We start from the raw sequence: 24610 nt of genomic DNA, 5'->3' as shown, positions 1-24610 counted from the left end.
GAATCCTGGGATAGTGGAGGACCTGAAGTTGGCCTCGGTAGAGGCTGAGTCCTGGGAACGGGACCTAGAAGATCTGGAAGGTGGCGGGCAGGACCCAACACTGGGCCTAACTTTTCCTTGGGGGGGGAAGGGCCGATAGTGGCACCTATTCTGGAGGAACTGAACTAAGATGTCACGCTGGAGTGGTTTTGCTTCCACACGAGATGAGGGTCACCTTTCACCCTATTCCCGGGGTTGGAAAAGCCACCGGTCTTTTCAAGGGCCGACCAGCTCTTAGCGCTTTGGATTCTGCTGCCATGGAGATCACCGGTACAGAAAAATTTAAAGGAATCACAAGTGCTCCTTAGTCGGAAGGAGCCCAGGCACCAAGAACAGTGGAAACAGGCTGCCAGCATCCATTAGATGAATGGGGAACGACTATAACTGAGAGAGAAAGATAATAGACTTCAAACTCCTGAAGGCAAAGCCGACTTCCTGGGGCACAGGCGCTCGAGGCCGTCACCCCCGGCGCGTAGCTGATATGGCGCCCTCTTGCTCGGCGTTTCCGGGCGGGTCCTTCCGACGGCCCCTGCGGTGATTCCATCACTCAGCTTCCTTCCCGGCCTGCCTCGCGCCCGCGGCCGGGCTGGGCCAGAGCAGCCCAAGATGGCCGACTTCGAGGATCGGGTGTCGGATGAGGAGAAGGTAAGGGGTCCGCCTCTCTCTCTTACCTCCTCCCCCGACTGGGAACAGGGGCCCGACCCGGCTGCGGTGGGAAGCCTGGCTGTATCCCCAGGAAAAAGAAGGTTCTTTTCCGGTGCTGGCATGCGCTCTCTGCAGTCGGGACGCTTTCCTGTTAAGGGGCTTTCCTCAGCCTCACGGTGTCCCCAGTTCCCCATTCCTTCACTCTCTTCTCTTCCTCCCGGACCTGGGGCACAGCCCAGTGACCTTCCTGTATGAGAAGAGACTTCCCTTATTGAACTGTGACTATGGACTCTTTTCTGTAATTTTGAGAGTGGGCGATAGTGATGTCGCGATGTATTAAGCAGCAGGTATTTTACCGCCTCAGGCTGTCGGGGCTCACCCCATCCCCCCATTTTTTGATGTGTTTGGGGCTAGTTTAGGGCGAGTCACTTCCTGGTCAGGGTGGACTCTTAACTTCCCTTTTTGCTCCTCCTTCCTCAGGAAGTGATTTTGCTGTCATGACTTCTACTGGGAGAGGTCTCCAAGTATTGTCCCTCTCACTACACATGCACTTATTTTCTCCTGTACTGTCGGCTGAACGAACTACCTACAACAAATGTGTTAGCCTCTGGGCATTGACTTCAGAATTTGAGCACCACTTTTCCCTGCAGATGCTCCCATGATTGTTTGCATGTGCCTACGGCCCCCTAAGTGACTCTCTCCCTTGCATCTTGCATCGTCTTAACGATAATTTATTTAAAAATAGTTCTCAGCTTCTTGTTAACCAATCCAGAATAACCAATGAATTTTTTTAAAAAACTCCAGAAAGGTTTTACGTAGTGCCTAAACCTTATGTTAACACAATCAAGTCTGGACAAAGCATCTGCCTTCTTTGATGCCCCATGGTGGTGTCTTGGGTTATTGTTGGATTTATCAGTGTGCAATTTATATACTTTTTTGTTTAAAAGTGTCTTTAAGTACAAGAGCAGGACCCAAGTGAGGTAGAATAACTATTTCACTGACAAATGCACACATTTTCTTAAAAGTTTATCAGGGTTTTTTTTTTACTAAATACAGCATTTTAAGGCTTGTAGAAATTAGAATATTCTCACCAGATAACTCCTTATAGAACAAGAATTGTGTCTTTTGTTTCCAACAGTGACTGTTAGTTCCAAGTATGCACCCCTGAGTGTTCTGTAAGTCTAGCCAGGTTTATCTTATTATTAATATTATTTAGATAGAGATTGGAGAGAAAAGGGGAACTCTTTATGATCTGGGAGTCCTCTCTACAGAATAATTTGTTATATCTACATATGGCATGCCATTTTGAAATGCCAAAGAAGGTACTCAACACTTAAAAGCAATTGAACGACACTTTATCATTAGGTTTTCTCTTATTGGAAATTTATTCTCATAAGTGTTAAAGGTTTAGAGAAAAAACAATGCTGGAAAGAAAACAATAATGTTTATTGTAAGGCAAATAGTTAATGGTGCATATAAATTTTAATTATATGAAAATTCTGGGATAAAATATTTGGTAGCTCAACTGATGGTCCATTTATTTTAAGCAAAAAATTGTTACAAAAGATTTCACAAGGAATTTAGGTAAAAATAAACGTTGAGGTTTATTGTGTTGAAGTGATAACATTTAGCCAATGTTGGATTTTTGTCCTTGCCATTGGGCTGCAATGCCTTTTTAATTAAACTTGGAAAAATATGTGTGTATTTCAATGGGCAAATTAAAATGTCTTTAGATATTAAGTATGTTAATCAGTAACATTAATCGCCTAGATTTTATAACAAATCCAGGACCAGTTTCCTCTTCTGGTGTACTTCTTTTGTTTCTTAATTTTAATAATGGCATAATAAGCAAACCATAATTGGTAAATATGCCAAAAAGTGTTGTTGAATTTCATTCATTTTTAGTAAATTTGTTTGGTGGGGGTACTGGAGATTGAACCCAAGGGCACTTAACCAATGAACCACAGCTCTTTGCAAAATCTCCAGACAGGGTCTCCATAAGTTACTGAGGCTGACCTTGAACTTGTGATCCCCTGCCTCAGTCTCCCAAGGATCACAGGCATGTTCTACCGTTCCTGACTTTAAAGATTTTTTTAGATTAACAACATTGTCTTCCTTAGGGTGTATAATTAAGTTATAGCTGATACTATAAAAATCCATATGATTTGAGGTTACTAAAATTTTGTTAGTTTTTATTCCCAGAGGTGAAACCTATTTATATCTATGAATCTGAAAGATTATATGAGTTCTCCTAACTTGTTACCTTCTTCTAGACTTGAGGTACCTTTTTTTTAGTTGTTGATGGGCCTTTATTTATTTATTTATGTATTTATTTATTTATTTATTTATTTATTCGTGCTGCTGAGAATTGAACACAGTGCCTCACACATGCGAGGCAAGTGCTCTACCACTGAGCCACAACCCCAGACACTTGAGATACCTTTTAACTGAATTTAAAAAATTGAGAAAGTATTTTTCTAACAGGAATTGTTGATATGAATGCCTTAGAAGTCATAAACTGTAAATAATGAGATTTTTGTCCTATAAGATTTATACAAACCATAGCACTATTAAACTGATTTTTTAAAATCAAGATATTTTCATCCTTAATTTGTATTTTGAATTATTAAAGGAAGTTGAAAATCTGCCCTTCCCTCTCTTCTTCTTTCTCCCCCTCTTAGCTAAGACTCAACTGTATTTGGTTTGGATTATTTTAAGACATCTAAGCCATGATGCCAGATATGTTTTAATATTGCTGACTTTATTTTTAAATATTTTATTAATATATTTTTTTAATTTTTTAAAATATTTTTAATATTTTATTTTTGTTACATGAAAGCAATGGACCCTTAAGTAAATTTGTTGAATGATGGTCTCTGGTTTCCTTGCAAGCATTTCTACGAAAAAAGCTAGTAAAATCATTCATTCTTAAAACTAACTACTGAGGGTTTCATCACATTTATAAAGAGGAAGTTGGTTTGTTAATTCTTTCTTTCGATACTGGGAATTGAACTCAGTGGTTCCTTACCACCGAGCTACATCCTCAGCTCTTCTTATTTTTTTATTTTGAAACAGAGTCTCCCCAGGTTGCCTAGGCTAGACTCCAACTTGGGATCCTCTTGCCTCAGCTTTCCGAGTCACTTGAGAATACAGGCCTGCACCACTGTGCCCCACCAGAAGCTGGGTTTTTAACTTCTTCATTATTACCTGAAATGGTCATGATGAGTTGTCTAAATAAAACAGGAAGTGGAAAATGTAATAACATGCAGAAATATATGCTTTTAGCTTTATCCTGAGTTCTTTTCTAGGTACTTAAACTCTTCAGTTACTTAGTTCTAAGTGCTTAGCAAAACCAAGATACCCTAACTAGGAAGCTTGAAATGTGGAATGAACGACTTGCTTGGGTTCTTTGCATTGTTTCCTTCATTTCACAATTCATCATTTTTTAAACAAATGCAAAGAGAATTTTAGGGCTGAAAAAAGGTGGGTTCCCCCCCACTTTAGCCTTACTAGTAGAATATTTGTATATAACTTCAAAAATAAATTAACTGAGAAATAGATCTATATGTTTTTAGTTTAGACAATAGTTTCTCTTGTAAGCCTTTTTTTTTCTCTCTTTTGAGAAACAGATTTATCAAAATCACTAGTAGAGATGTAAAAAATGTTATAAATAGATTCAGGGATTGAGGGCTCTGATAGAGCTCATGGAAATATATTAGACTAGGTTTCCTTGATTATGTATTCCCTCCTCAATTTACTAGAGGAGTCATTACTCTTGTACAGTGAAGTAAGCCCTAAAGCTATTTGCTATGACAAGTCATCAATTAGCATTAACACTTTCATTCTGGGTTTTTTGTTGTTGTTGGGGGGGGGGGCAATAGGTTTTTTGTAGTATTGGGGGTTGATCTAATGCATGCTAGGCAAATGCTGTACTACTGAGCTATATCCCCAGCCCTTTTAAAATTTTTTAATGATACAGGATCTCGCTAATAACCCAAACTGGCCTTGAACTTTGTAGCCTTCTGTCTCAGCCTCCCTAGTAGCTGGGAGTAGTAGTCTGGGCTACCACACTCATTACAGTACTTTCATTCTTTATTTTCACTTCTTTTTAGTTAGCTTTGCTGAGTAGTATTCATAGAATGTCTTACAAAATTGAGGGTCAGGAGCACAAAGCCTAAGCAGGTACAATCCTTGTTAAGAGTACAGGGTTATCATAATTTCTTATAAAGCATTAAATTATTTTATTAGAATCAGCCTTAATGCTAAACAAAGTAGTATAATTAGCCAGAAAATTAAGACCCAGGTTTGTATGATTCTGACCCATGCTTTTTTCACTACGCTTTTTTTTTTTTTTCACGTACCATGAATGAAAAACCAGAATAGAGACATCCTTTTAAGGAATTATAAGTGAGGTGTTGTGATGTAGTGGAAAGAATGGTTTAGAGTGTTAGAAGACTTGGGTTCTCCCTGGTGTGCATTTAAACAACTAGATGTGTGGTTTTGGAAAAATCACTTAAATAAGTGGGCCGCACGTTTCTTTCTAAATTAGGGAAGTAGGGGGAATTGAATCAAACCGCCCCAACAAAGTTTGATGAACTTTTTCAAACTCCAATAAAGAAATCTCTATTTTAAAAATTGAAACATTAAAATGTTCTAGGAGATTCTTACATTGTCTACTTGCCTACATTTCCCTAATAACAAGACTGAGTTCCTTAGTAACTGGACCATGTCTTTTTATCTAGTGCTTAGCACAGCATCAAGAACACAGTGTAGACACAGCCTATTGATGCAAAAGAGATCACAGCTTCGTTAATTTTCGTATTTCCCCAGCTCACATGCCTGTACCCCCAATAAAACACCCCTCTTCAAATTGTTTCTGGTAATCTCTAGGTATCGTTTTCAGGAATGTGTCTATACTTTTTTGTGTGCATTACAGTATCTAAATAAATACCTGCTGCCATCACAGGTGCTGTGCCATACCACTGCTGGGAACATTCAACCCCCCTGGGGGCCTTTTCCTAATAGATCCCATCTTGTCTTGTGGATACCAAAATGACTATGTATATATACTTGCCAGCAGCCTTGCAAACAACTAATGAAAGTATTTCCTCCTCCTGCTGTAATAAATTCAGAAAAACACATGCTACAGGACCAGGCATTATTTGTTCTTTTCTCTCTCTGTCTGGTGTATAAATTTTTCCCATCTCCTTGCCAAAAACAAACAAATCCTTAAGTGGATCACAAAATTTAAAACTCTGGATGGGGGAATTTAGTCATGATAGTGAAGACAAATGACTGGGCATTTTTAACTTGAAAATTTCAATATCTGTGTAGTGTTATTATCTTCCTCTGTTACCTCCCTTCATCATATTTCCTTTCTGCTCCTTTGGAACTCTTCATTTCTCTGCATCCCACCATGAGTCTCCTGTGGAGAGGTGTAGAACATTTCCTATCATCTTTTACACCTTTAGCCTCTCCTTTTGTTCATTCAGTATTTAGTCCTGTAAATTCTTCCTTCTTGTCATTAGATTCTGCTCCTCCATCTCCATTAATTTTTAAAAACTTTTTATTTTATGCATATGAGAACTATAATTACATGCTTTAAGTGGTGGGAAAGGGTGTGAGTTAAAAGTCCCCTCTTATTCCTCTTCTCCAGTTCTGCTGAAAGTCAGCCAATATTAACAATTCTTTTTGTATCTTTTCTATTCTATGCATATCCAGACAAAAAGATATGCTTTGTACTTAATAGTTTCTCTGACCTGTCCACATTTCTTCTAACACTGTCTTTATTTGGGACTTCTTCTTATTTGAATTATTTTTAATAACATTCTTAATTATTCTCTCTGCCTCTACCCTCTCCTTTCTTTCTACATTCTAGCTGATTTATTATAAATTCTTCACAGTTATATTAATGAGTTTTGAGCAGTATGTAAAATTTATCTTTGCTACATATGTATTTTAGGGTGATGTCTTATGAGATGTAATGTTCAGTTCAGTGAATCATATGATATCACTACAATATCAGTCAGGGTATAGCATATAAATAAAAAGTTAGTATAATACTGTACTGCAATAAAGAAAAGTGGTAGGATTTTTTAAATGTGAGAGAACTTTGACTTGTGGATTCTTTGTTTTGTATCTAGGTAACATTTAAGTACTTTCTGTGTGCTAGGTACTCTGTATTATACCAGTAGGAGAGATACTTACTTGTCCTCATTTTACAGTTTGATAAACTGAGGCACATTTAAGGTTAAAAAAAAAGCCAACTTTGTAAACTTTGTAGAATAATTAATAGAGCAGGGTAACATCAGTAGACTATTTCCGGAGCCTATGATCCTGCTTATTTTGATTCTTTGGAGTAGATGGTGAAGATAGTAAGCAGTTCTGTTGATACAATGACATAGTCTTAAACAGCAACCAAGTTAATGGTGTAGTAACATGAATGCGTTTATAGAAAATAAAATATTGAGGCTTTCAGGAGATAACTGCATATAATTATTACTTAATAAGTTTTTTTTTTTTTCTGTTTTTGTTTTTTTGGTACCAGGGCTTGAACCCAGGCAGGGGCTCAATCACTGAGACACATTTCCAGCCTTATTTTTTGAGACAGGGTCTCACTAAGTTGCTGTGTCTAGCTTTGATTCCTAGTCCTCCTCCTGAGCTCAGTTGCTCAGGGGAAAAACTTTGGTATTATTTTTTATTGTTCTTTCTCTGACTCTGTGTGTGGGCCATTAGCATATCTTGTAGCTCCACCTTTAAAATAAACTCAAAATTTGACTGTTTTTCACCACACCTTTATTCCACCACTCTTGAAGAAGCCACTAAAATCTCTTAATCTAGATTTTTACAAAGTCTTCTCTGATTCCCTGTTTTTACTATTGTTCCCTGCCCCAACTCCTGTTCCAACACCTCCTCTCAGGAAAGCACCCAGAATGATCTGGTTAGAATGTAGGTAAGAATATGTCACTCCTGCTCACAACCCTCCAGTAGAATATAAGTTATTACCCTGACATCCACCTCCTACCCTGGAGATTGAACCCAGGACCTCTGCCACTGAGACACATTCCAAGCCCTTTTTTATTATTTTATTTTGAGACAAGGTCTTGCTAAGTTGCCCACACTGGTCTTGAGCTTGACATCATCCTGCCTCAGACTCCCTTACAAGGAGTATACCACCATGCCCATCTGTCTTGGGATTTTTACCTCTTTGCCACTTTTCTTGAGTTCATCTCCCACCATTTCTGATACCCTGATACTCTCTGGTCCATCCGTACATTCTCACTAAGGGTCTTTTATTTTCTCTCTTCTCTGGAGTTCTCTTCCTTCTGTATCACTTACTTCATTCAGTTATTTAACCTGAATTATCTCCTCTGTGAAGACTTATCTGGTTACCCTGTTCAATTCCGAATTCTGACATTTTGCATCCCCTTTCTTTGCCTTATCTTTTATTCTTTCACATTTATTACTAACATACTATGTATTTGAGTTATTTTTTGTTATCTGTTGTCTCTCCACCTACTAGAATGTAAGCTCCATGAGGACAGCATGCTAATGAATAACTATTGCCTAAAACATAGTAGGCCTAGATTTTTGTTGAATGAATGAGTGAATGAATGTTGCTTTAACAGTTTGTCTTGATTTTTCATTAGTTAAATTCCAGAGAGCAGTCTGATTTCCAGGTTTTGAGAAGCTCTAGTGCTAATGCCAGTACTTTCTTATTAACTGACAGAAATTTTTATTTTATTATTATTTTTATTTTATTTATTTTATTTTATTATTATTTTTATTTTATTTATTTTATTATTATTATTATTATTTTATTTTAATGGAACTTTGTAGTCAGAAAGTTTCAGCAGGTTTCCATAACCTACAGAATAAAAACAGGTTTGATATTAGCTTACTACTGCCATCTGACTCATCTACCCTTCTCTTTTATTATCTCCCAGTAAGTCCTCTGATCACCCAAACTGATCCGCTTTAAAAAAATATTTTCCTATCTTTTTTGTTCTTACTACTCATTTTCCCACCTTTTTGGTTCTTACTATTTCACTCTCTTGTAATGGCCCCTGGAAGTATCTGAAGCACTTGGCAGAATATAGCTTAGATCCTTTCTCTTCCTTCTAAAACAGGGTTCTGTTTTGTTTTTGTATTGTTTTGTTTTTTGGTACTGGAAATTGAACCGAAGGGCACTTTACCACTGATTTCCATCCACAGCCCTTTTTATTTTTTATTTTGAGCTGAGGTCTCTCTAAGTTCCTTAGGACCTTGCCAGGTTGCTGGGGCTGTCCTCGACCTTCCATCTTCCTGCCTCCGCCTCCTGAGTTGTTGGGATTACAGGTATGCACCTCTGTGCCTGGCTTCCTTATAACTGTTCTTTCACCAACCCAGCCCTTATCATCTCCTTCCCTATAAGTTCTGTGCCATATATTATCTGTACTACTTATTTGGCAGTTTTGCTGCTTTGGATTGTAGTTATTTTAAAATAATTGACACATCCTTATTGAGGACTATTATTTGTGTTAATTGTTTTGCTATTGTAATGTATACAGAATTTGGAAAACCAAGTTACTGAACAGTGTTTCTTCTATCCATTGTGATTATTTTCTACTTTATATTAAGTGAAGGTAGTGGTTTTCAACCTTGACAACATGTTAGAATCACCTGAGGAAGGCTTTAAAAGTCTTTGTGTCCATCCAAATGTAGTGGCCACATGCCTATAATTTCAGTGACTTGGGAGGCTGAGGCAGGAGAGGGTCGAAAGTTCAAGACCAGCCTCAGCAACTTAGTGAGGCCTATCAAAAAGAAAAAGAAAAAAAATTCACTACCCAAGCCCTACTAATGAGTACTCTGCCTGTTAAGAGACGTATTACTTTGGAATCTCTGCAGATAGAACCCAGGTATCAGTTCATTTAAATCTCCCCAAGTCATTCTAATCTGTAGCCAGAATTTAGAACCAGTGCTTTCAAGCAAAAGGGAATTTGTTGGCTTACTTCTTTGGCTGTTCTCCTTTTGTCCCTGTCTTACTACTTATCTCAGTGCCCAGGACCAAATGAATTATTTTTTTGTTTACCTATAAAAATGTGAACTATTTTTGTCTAACTTTAAATCCTATTTTTGTCATTCATTTAATTTTTAATTTTTTTTTTTTTTTTGGAGAGAGGAGAGAGAATTTTTATTTATTTATTTTTTTTAGTTTTCGTTGGACACAACATCTTTGTTTGTATGTGGTGCTGAGGATCGAACCCGGGCCACACGCATGCCAGGCGAGCACGCTACCGCTTGAGCCACATCCCCAGCCCCTATTTTTAATATTTTTATTGGTGAATTATAATTATATACAATAGTAGTCTTTATTATATGTTCACATTGTATAGCATGATTTGTATTGTTTCATTTCCCCATACTTCCTTTTTCCCTTCTACCTTCCCTCCCTCTATTCCCCATCTTCTGCTTCTATTTCAATGAGATCTCTTTTATTTCCCATTTTCTCTCTAGCTTCCACATATGAGAAAAAACATACAATCCTTGACTTTCTGAGTCTGGCTTATTTCACTTAGCATAATGTTCTCCATTTTTCTTCATCTATTTTCCTGCAAATTATATAATTTTGTTCTTCTTTATGTCTGAGTAAAACCTCATTGTATGTATGTACCATATTTTCTTTATCCTTAGATGGACACCTCGGCTAGTTCCATAACTTGACTACTGTGAACTGTGCTGCTATAAATTTTGTTATGCATGTATTGCTATAGAATGCTGACTTAAATTCTTTTGGATAAATACTGAGGAGTGGTATAGCTGGGTCATATGGTGGGTTCATTTCTAGTCTTTTGAAGTATCTTCATATTAATTTCCATAATAGTTATATTAATTTACAATTCCACCAACATGTAAGTTAAAATTTTTTTCTTAAAATTTTTTTTTATTGTAGAGACACAATACCTTTATTTTATTTATTTCATTTTTATATGGCACTGAGGATTGAACCCGGTGCCTCACACATGCTAGGCAAGCACTCTACCACTGAGCTCCAGCCCCTGTAAGTTGAACTCTTAAAAGAAGACCTATTACTCAAAATCTGATAATGTATAGACATTTGCTTAGGGGGAAATATATAGATATCTAAGTCCATTTCATGTTATTTCATTGCATTAGATATCTAAGTCCATTTCATGTTATTTCATTGCATTAGGTTGTTTTGTTTTGTTGTTGTTGGGGGTACTGGGAATTTAACCCATAGGTGCTCGTCCGCTGAGCCACAACCCCAGCCCTTTTTATTTTCATTTTGAGACAGGATCTCGCTAAGTTGCTGAGACTGGCCTCAAACTTATGATCCTCCTGCCTTAGCCTCCTGAGTTGCTGGGATTACAGGCATGTGCCACTGCACCTGGCTACTTTGGATTCATCAAGTAGTATTAAGCAAGCATTATACTCTCTAATGAAGAAACCAAAACCCAAGCAATTAAGTGGTAAAGCTAGCATGTGAATCCACGTTTGACTCCCAGTGATTCTGAAGAAAAAATAGAATCAGCAAAAAGATACACTTTTAAGGTAGGATGCCATAACATGCCAGATGAGCACTAGATGTTAAAACAAAATCCTTCTTGTTTTTTATTGTTTCTGTTTCCATCCAGTTAACTCTACTATTTTGGACTTGATGTCTGCATCATTACTGTCTGGCACCTGAATCTCAAAGTGTCAGTGTGGACTTTTCCCTAATTTCTTCACTGAGTCTATTTTCAAAAAAAAAAAATTCATCTTATCTTGTAATGGGTATTTTAACACATTTAAGTTCCAAAGCAACAAGGTGCTCGTTTATTTTTTTTAATTCATTTTAATCTGATTTTCAACTCATTAGAACATTCTCTCACTTTTATATTTCCTAGTTCTTGATCTAGATATTTAAGCAGATATGCCAATTAAACTAAATAGGATTCTGTTTTAGTCAGCTTTTTCACTGCTATGACTAAAAGGATCTGACCAGAACAAATGTAAGGAGGAAAAGTTTATTTGAAGGCTCGTGGTTTCAGAGGTTTTAGTCCATAGAAGGCTGGCTTCATTCCTTAGGGCTTGAGGTTAGTCTGAACATCATGGGGAAGAGGGTGACAGAGGGAAGCAGCTCACATCCTGGTGGTGAGGAGGCAGAGAGACTCCACTCTCCAGATACAAAATATATACTTCATAGCCATGCCCCCAGTTAACCACTTCCTCCAGCCACACCCCATCTGCCTCTAGTTACCACTCAAAATTAATCCCTATCAGGGGTTTAAATCACTGATTGTGTTAAGACTCTTAGAACCCAATAATTTCTCCTCTGAACCTTCTTGCATTGTCTCATGTGAGCTTTTGGGGGACACCTTACATCCAAACCATAACAGATCCTTTTCCTTCTTGGGTGTGTGCACATGCTTGCATGTCCATACTGTTTTACATTTATGATAATGTTTTCAATCTCAATTAAGATTGAGACAATACTCTAAAATTTTTGTTCTGTTTAACAATTGATGATTTAAGGCATACCACTTACTTTGAACTTCTAAATAAACACTTAGGATGAATGTTTGGGATTCTTTTTTTTTCTTTTTTAACCAACAGTATGGATGTCTTATATTAGGAAAGTCCAGGATGAGAACTAAGGAACTTCTAACTTGGTGCACAAAGTTGTAAACTAAAGGGAATGGTTGGGAGAGATAACTAGATAATAGAGGAACTGTTATTTGTTGTTGTTGTTGTTTTCTTGTATGCTGTAAATTTTGTGCTTAAGTATGTCATTTTTATACAGTATTTATACTGAATGGTATAAAATACAATGATCACTCCTGTTAAGGAAAAATTATTCTGAACCATGATAAAATGGTAAGACTATTAAAGACTGTTGCCATAGAGGAGACATTAGGCTCAACTCCTAATACAGTAAGATAGCAGGGGATTTATAGCCAATGAATAGAATGATGCCCCCAATGAGTACGTTATCAACAGATGGAAAATAATTAGGAAGAGACCGGGTAGACCAAAGACATACAAAGTTACAGAAATGAAGAACTTGATCAGATATCAGAGGTAGGCAAATTCTTGCTAAAACTGGGATAGGCAGTCCAAAGACAGGGGAGAAGGGAAAGTCAAGGCCTAGTTGAGGAAATGGTTCTGAAGTTTGTTGTTAATCTGTGTGTGTGTGTTTTAGTTATAATTACTTTAGCAAATCTTCACTGTTTATGAATACCAGAAAAACAGTTACTTCCTAGAATTGGTAGAATTTTTTAAAAATAAAATTGCTCTATATAAAACAAACTTGCCTGTCTTCCCTACTTACTTGTCTATAACCACTAGGAATTTATGTCTAGTAAATTATTGTCCTAGACAGTTTATTGTTGCTCTACTAAAAACATTTAAACCAGATTAAAAAATGATCCAAAATTGAGGCAAGGCATGTTCTTGTGCCGATGGTGGAAAACAGAGCCTTGCGCATGCCAGGTAAGTACTTGACCTCTGAGCTGTATCCCCAGCCAAACATACTTTCTTTTCTCTTGTCAAAAGTAACACACTGGCCTGGGGTTGTGGCTCAGCAGTAGAGCACTCGCCTAGCACATGTGAGGCCCTAGGTTCAATCCTCAGCACCACATAAAAACAAATAAAATAAAGGTATTGTGATGTTATTATTAACATCACAACTAAAAAATAAATATTAAAAAAAAAAAGTAACATACTGTGGGACTGGGGTTATGGCTCAGTGGTAGAGTACTTGTCTAGCATGTGTGAGGCACTGGGTTCGATCCCCAGCACCACATTAAAAAACTAAATAAAATAAAGGTATTATGTCCATCTACAACTAAAAAAAAAAAATTTTTTTAATGTGTGGCTCCTGGGAGATGTAACATGCCTTATGTCCCTCCTTCACTTCATTAAGTAAATAAATAAATAAATGTCCTTTCCTGAAGTGTATAGCCTCTTTGAAAAACATAACTGGGCTGGGGATGTAACTTGTAACTTGGTGGTAGCGTACTTGCCTAGCATGTGCAAGGCCCAGGGTTCAATCCTCAGCATCACCAAAATAATAACAACATCAAAAGTAATATCTTGATTATCTTCAAATGAGAAAAACTCCATTAAGAAACAGCATTTAATTGTATGCAAAAATTTCTTTCTTACCGGGATAAGAATAAAGTAGACTTCTTTAAAAAAAATAAATGTAACTTTCCTTGAATATATCTGAAATGGTGTAGAATTTAAAAATAAATTAAAATAAGCAAAGTAAAAGAAGAAGCCAATCTTTGTTTGCTGATGACATTACTCTATACCTAAAGCATTAAAAAATCTACCAGAGGGCTGTGGTTGTAGCTCAGTGGTAAACGCTTCCTTTGCACTTGAGGCCCTAGGTTCGATCCTCAGCACCACATAAAGATAAATAAATAAAATTAAGTTACTGTATCCATCAAAAACTATAAAAAAAAATTTGCCAGAAGATTTCTAGATCCAATAAACAGTTTCATCAAAATAGCAGGATACAATACTAACATAAAACTCAGTATCCTTATTTTTTTCCTTTAATTTTCTACCTGTCTGAAGGGGAATGCTAATATTAGGCTATTATGCTTGCCCCCCTGTGATATTTTTGGGAGCACTTGCCTAGCATGCACAAGGCCCCAGGTTCAAGACCCAACACGGTAAAAAATGTGTGTGTGTGTGTGTGTGTGTGAGAGAGAGAGAGAGAGAGAGAGAGAATATATGTGTATATATGTATGTATATATACTAAAAACAAGTAAAATAATTTACTGCTATTGTCCTTTCCTGAAGTATATAGCCTATTTGAAAAACATAAGAAAGCTTCAAAAGATGTATTGTTCCTTTAAAAGGAAGTTGGAACAAAAACGTTTTGTAAAACTTTTTTGGTCAGTAGAAAGTTATTATTGTTTATAGTTATTGCTGAAGATAGTAATGATGGAAAATATAAGATGATTGGGAAGCAAAGAATTTCTAAAAAAAGAAGAAATTGTGCCTTGGTTATTTGAAGGATTAGCTCAGTTGAATAATTTAAAGCAACATTTTTCTTACTGTGACTAGTTAAGATAACAATAGCTGACATATTGAGCTTGTCCAATTATATTTTAAGTGTTCTAAAAACGTGACAGATATTATTATCTTATTTAATTTCTCAACAATTCTTAAGGAATAAATAATTTCCCACTTTAGGGACCGAATGTGGTTCAGGAGATTTTAAGAGAATGAAATTAAGGGGGGGGGTGGCTGGGGTTGTGGTTAAGTGGTAAAGCGCTTGCCTGGCAAGTGTGAGGCACTGGGTTACTGGGTTCGATTCTCAGCACCACATATAAATAAATGAATAAAATAAAAGTCCATCAACAACTAAAAAAAAAAAAAAATTTTAAAGAGTAAAATTCAAAACCATGTCTGTCCCAATCCAAATCTTGTATCTTTCCATTTTGCCATAGTACATCATAATAATCTTTATTAAAAACTGGACTCTTGGTGTCAATTTATTCAAAAGGAATTTTGTTAATTTACTAATTGCCTGCTGTGTGCTATTTAATTTGCTTGACCCTATATATAGAAAAGGAAAGTAAGTTTCCAAGTTGCCCAAAACAAAGCTTGAATCCTTGGGGATAGAATGATATCTGTAGAAATAATTATCAATAGCAGTTATATTTTAGGTGCTATGACAAATGTTCCAAGTAAAATATAGGAGGAGTACAGAGGATTCTTGAAACTAGAACTACTGGGATATACTTCTTAGAAAGAAACAGAACCACCCATGCATAAAAGATGGGAAAGATTTAAACAGGTGAAAATGGGGAAAGAAGCATAACTTTCAAGGAGAGAGTGAGTCAAGGCCAAGAAACAAATTTTAATACACGCAATAGGTAAAGATTTTGGTAGACAACAGAGATAGATGCAAGCAGAGATTTGGCTCCTGGAATATATAAAATTTTGGTGATATATACTGACCTGAGTCTTGCTGATAGTGGAATGTGAGTATTACCTAGTGAAAGAATTCTTTCTTGCCCATCTAGAATTATCTGCCTAATATTCACTAACAGGTATAATTATTAAATGTTTGACTTGAGGTCCTTTGATATGTGATTGTTAAGGAAATCACTTTAAAAACTAGTTATGAGTAGATGTAATGTTGATGACTGTGCTGGATCTGTTACTAAAAGAATAATAATAAGCTAAAAATGGGTTTCACACCTTTTAGAAATTCCTTTTTTTTTTTTTTTTTTTTTTTAGTACACTTTCCAAAGTTTCTTTCCAACTATGGTATATGAAACAATCTAACAAAAAGCATTTATGGGGAACAATATGATATGATTTTCTGGGGTTTTTGTTTTATTTTGTTTTTTTAATATTTTGGGAATTGAACACTGAACCACATCCTCAGCTCTTTTTAATTTTTATTTTGGACAGAGTCTAAGTTGCTTAGGGCCTCACTACTGTGATCCTCCTGCCTCACCATTCCAAGTGCTGGGATTATACACGTACACCGCCATGCCTGATTGTCTGACTGATTTTTAAATTTTTAGTACAGATGTTAATGTAAAGATGAAATTTTGAGTCTTGCAAGGGTTGGATATTTTTCTTTATTTCCTCCTTGTAGAAAAGTGAGAGGATTGTCTTTCATTGGTTATATTTAGATTTTTAATTTTCTCTTCTTGTTTACAAACAAAGTACAATGGATTTTATGAAATTAACCATATTGTAATATTTATATGAGGGAATGTAATTGTGATAAAGTTTGAGTTACTTTAAAATGCTGCCAATGGGACTTTCCTCCACCACCTCTTCTGCCATGATGTTCTGCCTCTCTTTGGCCCAGAGAAATGGAATTGGCTATTTATAGACTGAGACCTCTGAATCCATGAAGAAATGGAAGCACAGGGGGATAAATAATTTTTTCATAAAGCCTGAGCTTTATATCTTAGTCTGAATACAATGCCATTGAAAGTAACCTTTCATTAATAATAAAAGTTAAGTCTAATGAAGAAAAAAAATGATACAAATGCAATTATATCCTTTATTACAGATATAGAGTAATGAATGCTTTGTATAGTTAAACCATTACTTTATGAAATAAGGACAATTTTAAAGCTTTTTATTTTAAAACAGCAGGGGTTTTTTTGTTTTTGTTTAAAACCCCAATATTACTGATTCTCAAGTAGGGGTGCTAGCATACCTTCACTCTATGGGAAATATCTGTTTCCTCTTTGTATCCCTACCAAAATCTTGAGAATGACTAACAAAATTACTGTTGCTGAAAATGTCATCCCTTGGGGGCTGGAATTGTGACTCAGTGGTGGAGCAATTGCCTACCATGTGTGAGACACTGGGTTCAATCATCAACACCACATAATAAATGAATAAATAAATAAATATATGTATTGTGTACATCTACTATGTTTGTACACACACACACACACAGAGACGTAAAGAAAATGCCATTCCTTGCAACTAGAGACTATCATGCTATGTGAAATAAGCCATGCCATATCCCATCCCCCCCCCCCAAAAAAAAAGGCCAAATGTTCTCTCGATATGTTGATGCTAACTCACAATAAGGGGTGGGGTGAAGGGAATAATAGAAATACTTTGGATTAGAAAAAGAGGAATGAAGGGAGTAGGGGAATGGGAGTAGGAAAGAAAGTAGAATGAATTGGACATTACTTTCCTATGTTCATATATGATACACAATCAATATAATTCTACATCATGTACAACCAGAAGAATGGTAAGTTGTACTCCATGTATGTATAATGTCAAAATACATTCTATTGTCCTGTATAACTATAAAGAAAAAAAATTTTAAATGTCATCTCTCACTTACACTGCAACAAATATTTTTTACAATTACTAACTGTATAGCTATTTTTGTTTTCCCTTTTGCTCTTAATTTTTATCTTTGTTTTGGCCCACTTTTTTTTTTTTTTTCAGTGCTATGGATTAAACTCAGGGCCTACATCTGAGCTACATCCCCAGCTCTTTTTAAAAAATTTTATTTTGGGATAGTTACCCAAGTTAACTTCAAACTTGAAGTACTCTTGCCTCAGTCTCACAAGTAGTTGAGATTGTAGACATGCACCACCAAACTCATTTGACCCACTTTTATAGGTGGGTGATAACATTTTTGACTTTTAAACCTAATATTTATCATTTTACTTAGCCCTCCCAACTTCGTGACAATTGTACCTTTCACAAGCATAGCTTTAACTCAATTCCTGGTTTTAGAAAACTAATATTCTAAAAGGACAAAGCCAAATCCATGTGACACACTAAAGATAATCCTCTGGAGTTTTACTTCTTGTAAATAATGCATTATATATTTCAGTATGTAAGTTCTGATTGTAGCTCCATCCTTTATAAGCATGTAACCTTGGACAAAATATACTCTCTGAACCTGTTTCTCCATTTTCAAATGCGGATAATAGTCTTCTCTGTGTACCTTAATAAACAGTTTTAAAAAGAGAAATGGGTTATAAAGAGTTTTATAAACAATAAAATAAGTACTCATTCATTTACATTCCTATAGGGTGTGTGCCAGGTCTCAATGTTAGGTATACAGCAGTGAACAAACATATCTAGTTCTGCGTCCTATGATTGGTGAAATATGACCCATGAGCTAAATCCAGTCTACCACCTGCTTATTTCAAGTCTGTGAGCTAATTTTTTTTAATGATTTGAAACAAAATTTAAAAAATAATAATATTCCATGTCATTAAATTACATGAAATATAAATTACATGAAATACAAAATCAAGTTTCATTGGAACACAATCATGCTTATTTATTTACAGTTGAGACAAACTATGTGGCCCACCAAGCCCTGAAGTATTTATTGTCTGCTCTTTACATTAGCAGTTTGCTAACTCCTGCTCTGTGTTCTTGAAGTTCTTTTGACGGTGCTGGACAGTAAACTTATAATTGTATGTCTAATGGCTGCAAGTTCTTTGAGAAACAATAGTGCAGATAAAGAAGCTAGAATTGTGAAGGATGGAAAGGGTGCAGCAATAGATTTTATATACAAAAATCGGGGAACGGTACATTATTTATTCAGTGATATTAAAACAGACATTAATGAATGTGAAAGAACCATCTGTAGAAGAGTATTTTTGCCAAAAAGCGACAAAAGATTCACTAGCCCTGAGAAAAAAGTATAGCTGTAGGACTAGGTACTATGTGGTAAGAAAGAGTTGCTGAGATGGGTACAAATTATGAAGGGACTTGTAAACCAAGGAGCATACATGCTATAGATTTTATAGTGAGTGTAGAAATGTATTATTATGTCTTCTACTCATTCAGGTTATTATTATAACATCATTGTGTTAGTGATAAATCAGCTTAATACTTCAAAGACTGTAAAATGTTTAATACCTAGTAATCTGTCATTTTAGTGGCTTTCTCAGTAACATGGTATTTCTTGCTATGAGAATGTTTTAGGATTCCACATTGGCATCTGAGGATGATCACATTCCTTCTTACCACTCATTTGGCATTTCACTCTTGCCATTGCATGTATCTTCAGATCTCCCCACTTTCATCTAAAAACTAGGAGATGTTGTGGTTTCTATAATTAAATATTTCTTTCCTTTGCTCTTGATATTCTCAGATGCACTGGGATAACTTCAACACTTTGAACCTGACTTCAAATAATACTACTTTTATGTTCCTCTCTGATTTTTTTAAAATATTTTTTTTAGTTGTAGATGGACACAATACCTTTATTTTATTTATTTATTTTTTTATATGTGGTGGTAAGGATTGAACCCAGGGCCTCACACATGCAAGGCAAGCACTCTACCACTGAGCTACAACCCCAGTCCCCTCTCTGACTTTTATAAATTTCAGTTTCTTTTCTTTTCTTTAGAAAATGGAAGTTAGCGTTTACATTACTTTTCTCTATCAATACAATCGCCTCATGTAACAATTTGTCAACCTTTATTTTCAAGCATAAGACATTATGTAGACATGCTGTGAATAAGGCAAAAACTTCTGTCAAGGAGTAACTTTAAAAAGCCGACTGTGGAGTGGGGGATGTGTTTGTAGAGCCTTTGCCTAGCATGTGTGAAACCATGGGTTCATCTGCAACACCACCCCTTTGGGGACAGGAATTATAACTTTAAAAAGCCCTCTTTGTTACCTTTAGCATTTTGACAATCTCCTTTTATTGTCCTTTGCTTCCTTGAGCTGGTTCTTGAATTTAGATGTCTTTCAGTAGCCTTTATCTTTATGCCCCCCGCCCCGTTTTTTTTTTTTTTTTTTTTTGGTGGTGGTGGTGGTAGTGGGAATTGAACCCAGTGGTCATTCTACCACTGTGTTACATCCCCAGCTCTTTTGATTTTTTTAAGACTGGGTCTTGCTAAGTTGCCTACTTTTGCCTTGAACTTGGTGACCCTCCTGCCTCAGCATTCTGAGTAGAGTAGCTTGGATTATAGGCTGACACTATCATGCCTAGCTCCCTTTCATTTTTTTTTTTTTTTTTAATTAAAGGATAAGAGATGTTGACATGCTCTTCTGTTTTTATTTTTTTAAGAAATTTAAAATTTCATCATGCAAGTAATATATTCTTTTGGGCACAGATAAACCATAAAAAGAAAGAAAAATATCTTTTCTAATACAACTAATAGAGAATAGTCCCTGTTAATATTTAGTAGCTATATATTTGTGTAAATAAAATTTTAGTAATAATACATCATTTTGTAAATCCTTTTCACTTAAGAGATATCATTAACATTTAACCACATCAGTATATAGAGCTCTTCTCAAACTTTTTGCACCAGGGACCTCTTTACAATCTTAAAAATTGAATTTTTAATCTATGTGGCTTCTATGTATTATGTTAGATATTTAAAACAGGCTTGGGGCTGGGGATGTGGCTCAAGCAGTAGTGCGCTCCCCTGGCATGTGTGCAACCCGGGTTCGATCCTCAGCACCACATACAAACAAGGATGTTGTGTATGCTAAAAACTAAAATGTAAGTAAAATATTTTTTAAAAAAATAAAACAGGCTTAGTTCTGTTTGTTATGACCTGTTTGAGTTTGTATGTATTGTTTGCTCTGCCTGAGATGCCCTCCTGGCTTTACCTACTCCAATCCAGCTCAAACATCACTGACTTTGAAGACCACTGCCCCTCCTACATACATAGATAGAACTCATTGGGCCTTACTTTGTGTCTAGTTCTGCGTTTAATTCCTGCTTGGTATATTCCTTTCTAGGTTTTAGATCCTTAGGGTAGTAACAGTGTATTATTCAGTCCTCAATCTCTATTTATTGATACTTCTCTTCTAGTTACTGAATTGGTGAACTATTATTTTTTTATATGCAGGTACAGTTCATCCATTATTTAGTCTTCTTTCTTTCAGTTGTACCAATTTCATCAGATTTTGTGACTTTTCTGAAAATTTTGGTGCGACTTCAGAAATATAAGTATCTTGAATTTTCAGTTTGGTAACTTTTTAAAAAATATTTTTAGTTGTAGATGAACACAGTACTTTTATTTTATTTATTTGTTTTTTATGTAGCACTAACCCAGTGCCTCACACATGCGAGGCAAGTGCTCTACCACTGAGCCACAACCCCAGCCCTCAGTTTGGTAATTTTTATTATTATACATTTAGATGTTATTTTATGAGGCTATCTATGAACTATGGCTTGTGTCTTTTCTTTTGCAGAAACGCCTTTTGTAATGTATGAATATATATATGTTTAGTTTTCCACTACAAATGCTTTGCTGAGTTTTCGCAGTTGTGTAAGAATTACAGGAAATGCAGCTTCATAGAAAATGGTATGGATTATAGCCCACTTGGCAGATTTCCCACAAATAAGCTAGAAAAAAGGTTTATTATTCAAAATAGGTTTGCTAGTTTCTTTTTTTCCAGTACCCAGGATTGAACCCAGGGGTGCTCTACCAATGAACTACATCCCCAGTCCTTTTTGTGTTTTTATTTTGAGATAGGGTCTAAGTTGCTCGGGCTGGCCTTGAACTTATGATCTTCCTGCCTCAGTCTCCTGAGTAGCTGGGATTTTTTTTTTTAATAGGCATCACCATTATACCCAGCAGGTTTACTAATTTCTTAACTAAGTGATTGACACAAACAGGTGATGAATACAGAACATTATTCAGTATATATATATCGAAGAAAATAAACACAGTGGAATATCCATATTGTAGCAGGTAGTTTCATGTTGTATAATTTTCGTGAATACTCTTCCTAATTAGAACCCATTTCTTTTTTGTTTTCCTCAATTAATATAGAATAATCCCCATCCTGATCTTTACCAGTTCTCATTATTTTCAGAAAAATAATATTTTATCTAATTATTTCATCATGGCAGGGTTCTCAAACTTCATGTACATGAGAATATTCTGAGGTGTGTGTTTGTGGTATGTACTCCTTGTGCCTGTTGCTAAGTAGTTCACATGTCAAATTTTGTCTTTCAGGTCTTAAAATTTTAACTCATATAGGATTTTGCTGGGCACAATGGCCCCTGCCTATAAACCTAGCTACTCAGAAGACCGAGGCAGGAGAATCACAAGTTCAAGGCCAGCCTCAGCAATTTAACAAGACCCTATCTCAAAATGATAAATAAAAAGGACTAAGGCTGTAACTCAGTGATAAAGCATCCCTTGGTTCAAACCCCAGTAACAAAAAAAAAAAAAAAGGAGATCCTAACATTTTAATATCCATTTTTAATAAGTGATCCAGAGGAGAATAGCTGTTGGGGAACAGAAAAGGGAGGTCTGGATGATTTAACAAAAAGAGATATTTTCATGACATTTTTCAGGACTTATAGGTACGGTGTATTTAGTAGAGGCAGTAGGAATCATTCTTGTCCTGCCTTTAAAATTATTAACAACGTTTATGTTTCATTATGAAGTTTGTTATAGAATTTTGGCTCTTTCTCATGTCCAGGAAATTTATTCTATTCCTACCAAAGCCTAGTAGTTTTTGTTGTTTTATGATGGTGGGATGACTGTTGAATTTTGTCATTTTTTTCTAACATGAATTAGGATAATCACACAGTTTTGCTTCTTTAAGATTAATGTATTTGTCTTGAACCATTCTTGCATTGCAATAAATGCTTAGAATATACTTATTTTGCTAATATCTTATTTAGTTTTGCTTAAGTGTTTTTAAGTTTTCGAAATAGGATTATAGCTTTTTTCTCTTTTTTGACGGAAAACTGGTTTTGGGTTTTTTTGTTGTTTGTTTTGTTTTGTTTTGCACTGTTGATTGAACCCAGGGGCGCTTTACCACTGAGCTACATCCCCAGACTTTTGTACTTTTTGAGATAGTGTCTTACTAAGTTCCTGGTGCTGGCCTCAAGGTCCTCCTGCCCTAGGCTTCCAAGTCACTGGGATTGCTGGTGTGCATTACTGAACCTGGCTCGATTATTAGCTTTAGAGAAAAACTCAAAATGATTAAAGCAGCACAAATATTCTAAAATCAGAATACATCTATATTGACAGAAACAGCTTTGGGTGTTTTTTTGTTTGTTGTTTGTTTTTAAAGAAAATCTAAAGACCTCTAGGCCGTAAAGGCTTAAACAGGAAATTTCATTTTAAGAGCTAATATAAAAATTTCATAGTTTGGTAATTCCTTCTTTTATATGTTATTCTTCACAGTACACTTACTCTAAATTTTATTTCTTGTTTAGGTACGTATAGCTGCTAAATTCATCACTCATGCACCCCCAGGGGAGTTTAATGAAGTATTCAATGGTAAGTAAGGGTTATTATTTAGTTATTTGAAGCTGTACTTAATTACAGTCATTCTTTTAATCTGTTTGACAGGTTACAGCTATAGCAAAGGAAATCAACATTCAAAATGATTGAAATAACTTGTCCAAGGTCACCCTGCTAGTAAGCATCAAAGTAAGGATTTAATTCCAGGTCTGAGTTAAAGCTCTTAACCCATTAATTACCACATCTATCTTAGGTGAGAAAAGATTTAAGATAGTTTAACATAAAAAGTAGAAACCATGTTAAATTTTATAGTTTTATTTTTATCATGATAAGTAATAGCTTAAATTTCATCACTGTTGAGCCAGGCACACTTGTAATCCCTGTGGTACTAGAGGCTGAGGCAGGATGATCACAGTTTCAGAGCCAGCCTCAGCAACTGACCCTAAGCAACTCAGCAAGACCTCTTTCTAAAATAAAATATAAAAAAGGGCTGGGGAGGGGCTCAGTGGTTAAGTGCCCCTTGGTTTGATCTTCAGTACCATTGCTTTCACTCCAGAAGTTCCATACTATAGTACACACTCTACGGCCACTGGGGATGAATTGGCTGCATCCAGGGAGCTTATTAAACTTAGAGTCAACTTTATCATTCCCTCAAGATTCTCATTCTTGGTAGAAAAATCTTTGCCACCTGCGCCTCAGAGCATTAATCTCCAGGATATATAAAGAACTCAAAAAACTAACACCAAAAGAACAAATAACCCATTAATAAATGAGCAAAGGAACTGAACAGACACTTCATAGAAAAAGAAATATGATTGGTCTACAATACATGAAAAAATGTTCAACATCTCTAGCAATTAGAGAAATGCAAATTTAAAAAAAAAAGTATACTCAGGGCTGGGGTTGTAGTTTAATGGCAGTGCACTTGCCTAGCATGTGTGAGGCACTGGGTTCTATCCTTAGCACCACATAAAAATAAAGCATTCTGTCCATCTACAACTACAAAAAAAGAAGTTTAAAAAAAAACTACTGAGGGCTAGGGTTGTGGCTCAGGGGTAGAGTGCTTGGGTTTGATCCTCAGCACCACATAAAAATAAATAAAGGTATTGTGTCCAACTACAACTAAAAAAAAAGCAAATATTAAAAACAAAACAAAACAAAAAACCCCAGATTCCATCTTACTCTGGGGTTGTAGAGCACCTGCCTAGCACATGTGAGGCACTGAGTTTGATTCTCA

At 35.8% G+C, this 24610-nt stretch overlaps 2 protein-coding genes across 4 annotated transcripts in view; one reads left to right on the top strand and one right to left on the bottom strand.

Annotated features, from left to right (window-relative positions):
- Positions 1-830, bottom strand: part of St7l (suppression of tumorigenicity 7 like) — a 166249-nt gene extending 165419 nt beyond the window's left edge. Inside the window, exon 1 of the mRNA XM_046458261.2 lies at positions 711-830. The gene's annotated coding sequence lies outside the window, so the exon portion shown is untranslated. The remainder of the gene's footprint in view (positions 1-710) is intronic.
- Positions 16-24610, top strand: part of Capza1 (capping actin protein of muscle Z-line subunit alpha 1) — a 41047-nt gene continuing 16452 nt past the window's right edge. Inside the window, exons 1-3 of one of the 3 annotated variants that reach the window (XM_058583610.1) lie at positions 16-684; positions 8938-9021; positions 23346-23409. In XM_058583610.1, coding sequence (XP_058439593.1) covers positions 646-684; positions 8938-9021; positions 23346-23409 — 187 coding nt within the window. In that variant the 5' untranslated portion in view covers positions 16-645. Of the gene's footprint in view, positions 685-8937; positions 9022-21453; positions 21472-23345; positions 23410-24610 lie in introns of those variants that run through there. The other 2 variants (XM_046458263.2, XM_058583611.1) reach the window with 2 other exon arrangements.

Source organism: Marmota monax, unplaced genomic scaffold (genome assembly GCF_021218885.2).
Source record: "Marmota monax isolate L192 unplaced genomic scaffold, Marmota_monax_Labrador192_F-V1.1 WCK01_AAM20220418_F8-fsc00087, whole genome shotgun sequence".
In the NCBI taxonomy this organism is placed as follows: domain Eukaryota; kingdom Metazoa; phylum Chordata; class Mammalia; order Rodentia; family Sciuridae; genus Marmota; species Marmota monax.
The sequence above is the reverse complement of the archived record's forward strand: the minus strand, read 5'-3'. Positions and strand labels throughout refer to the sequence as shown.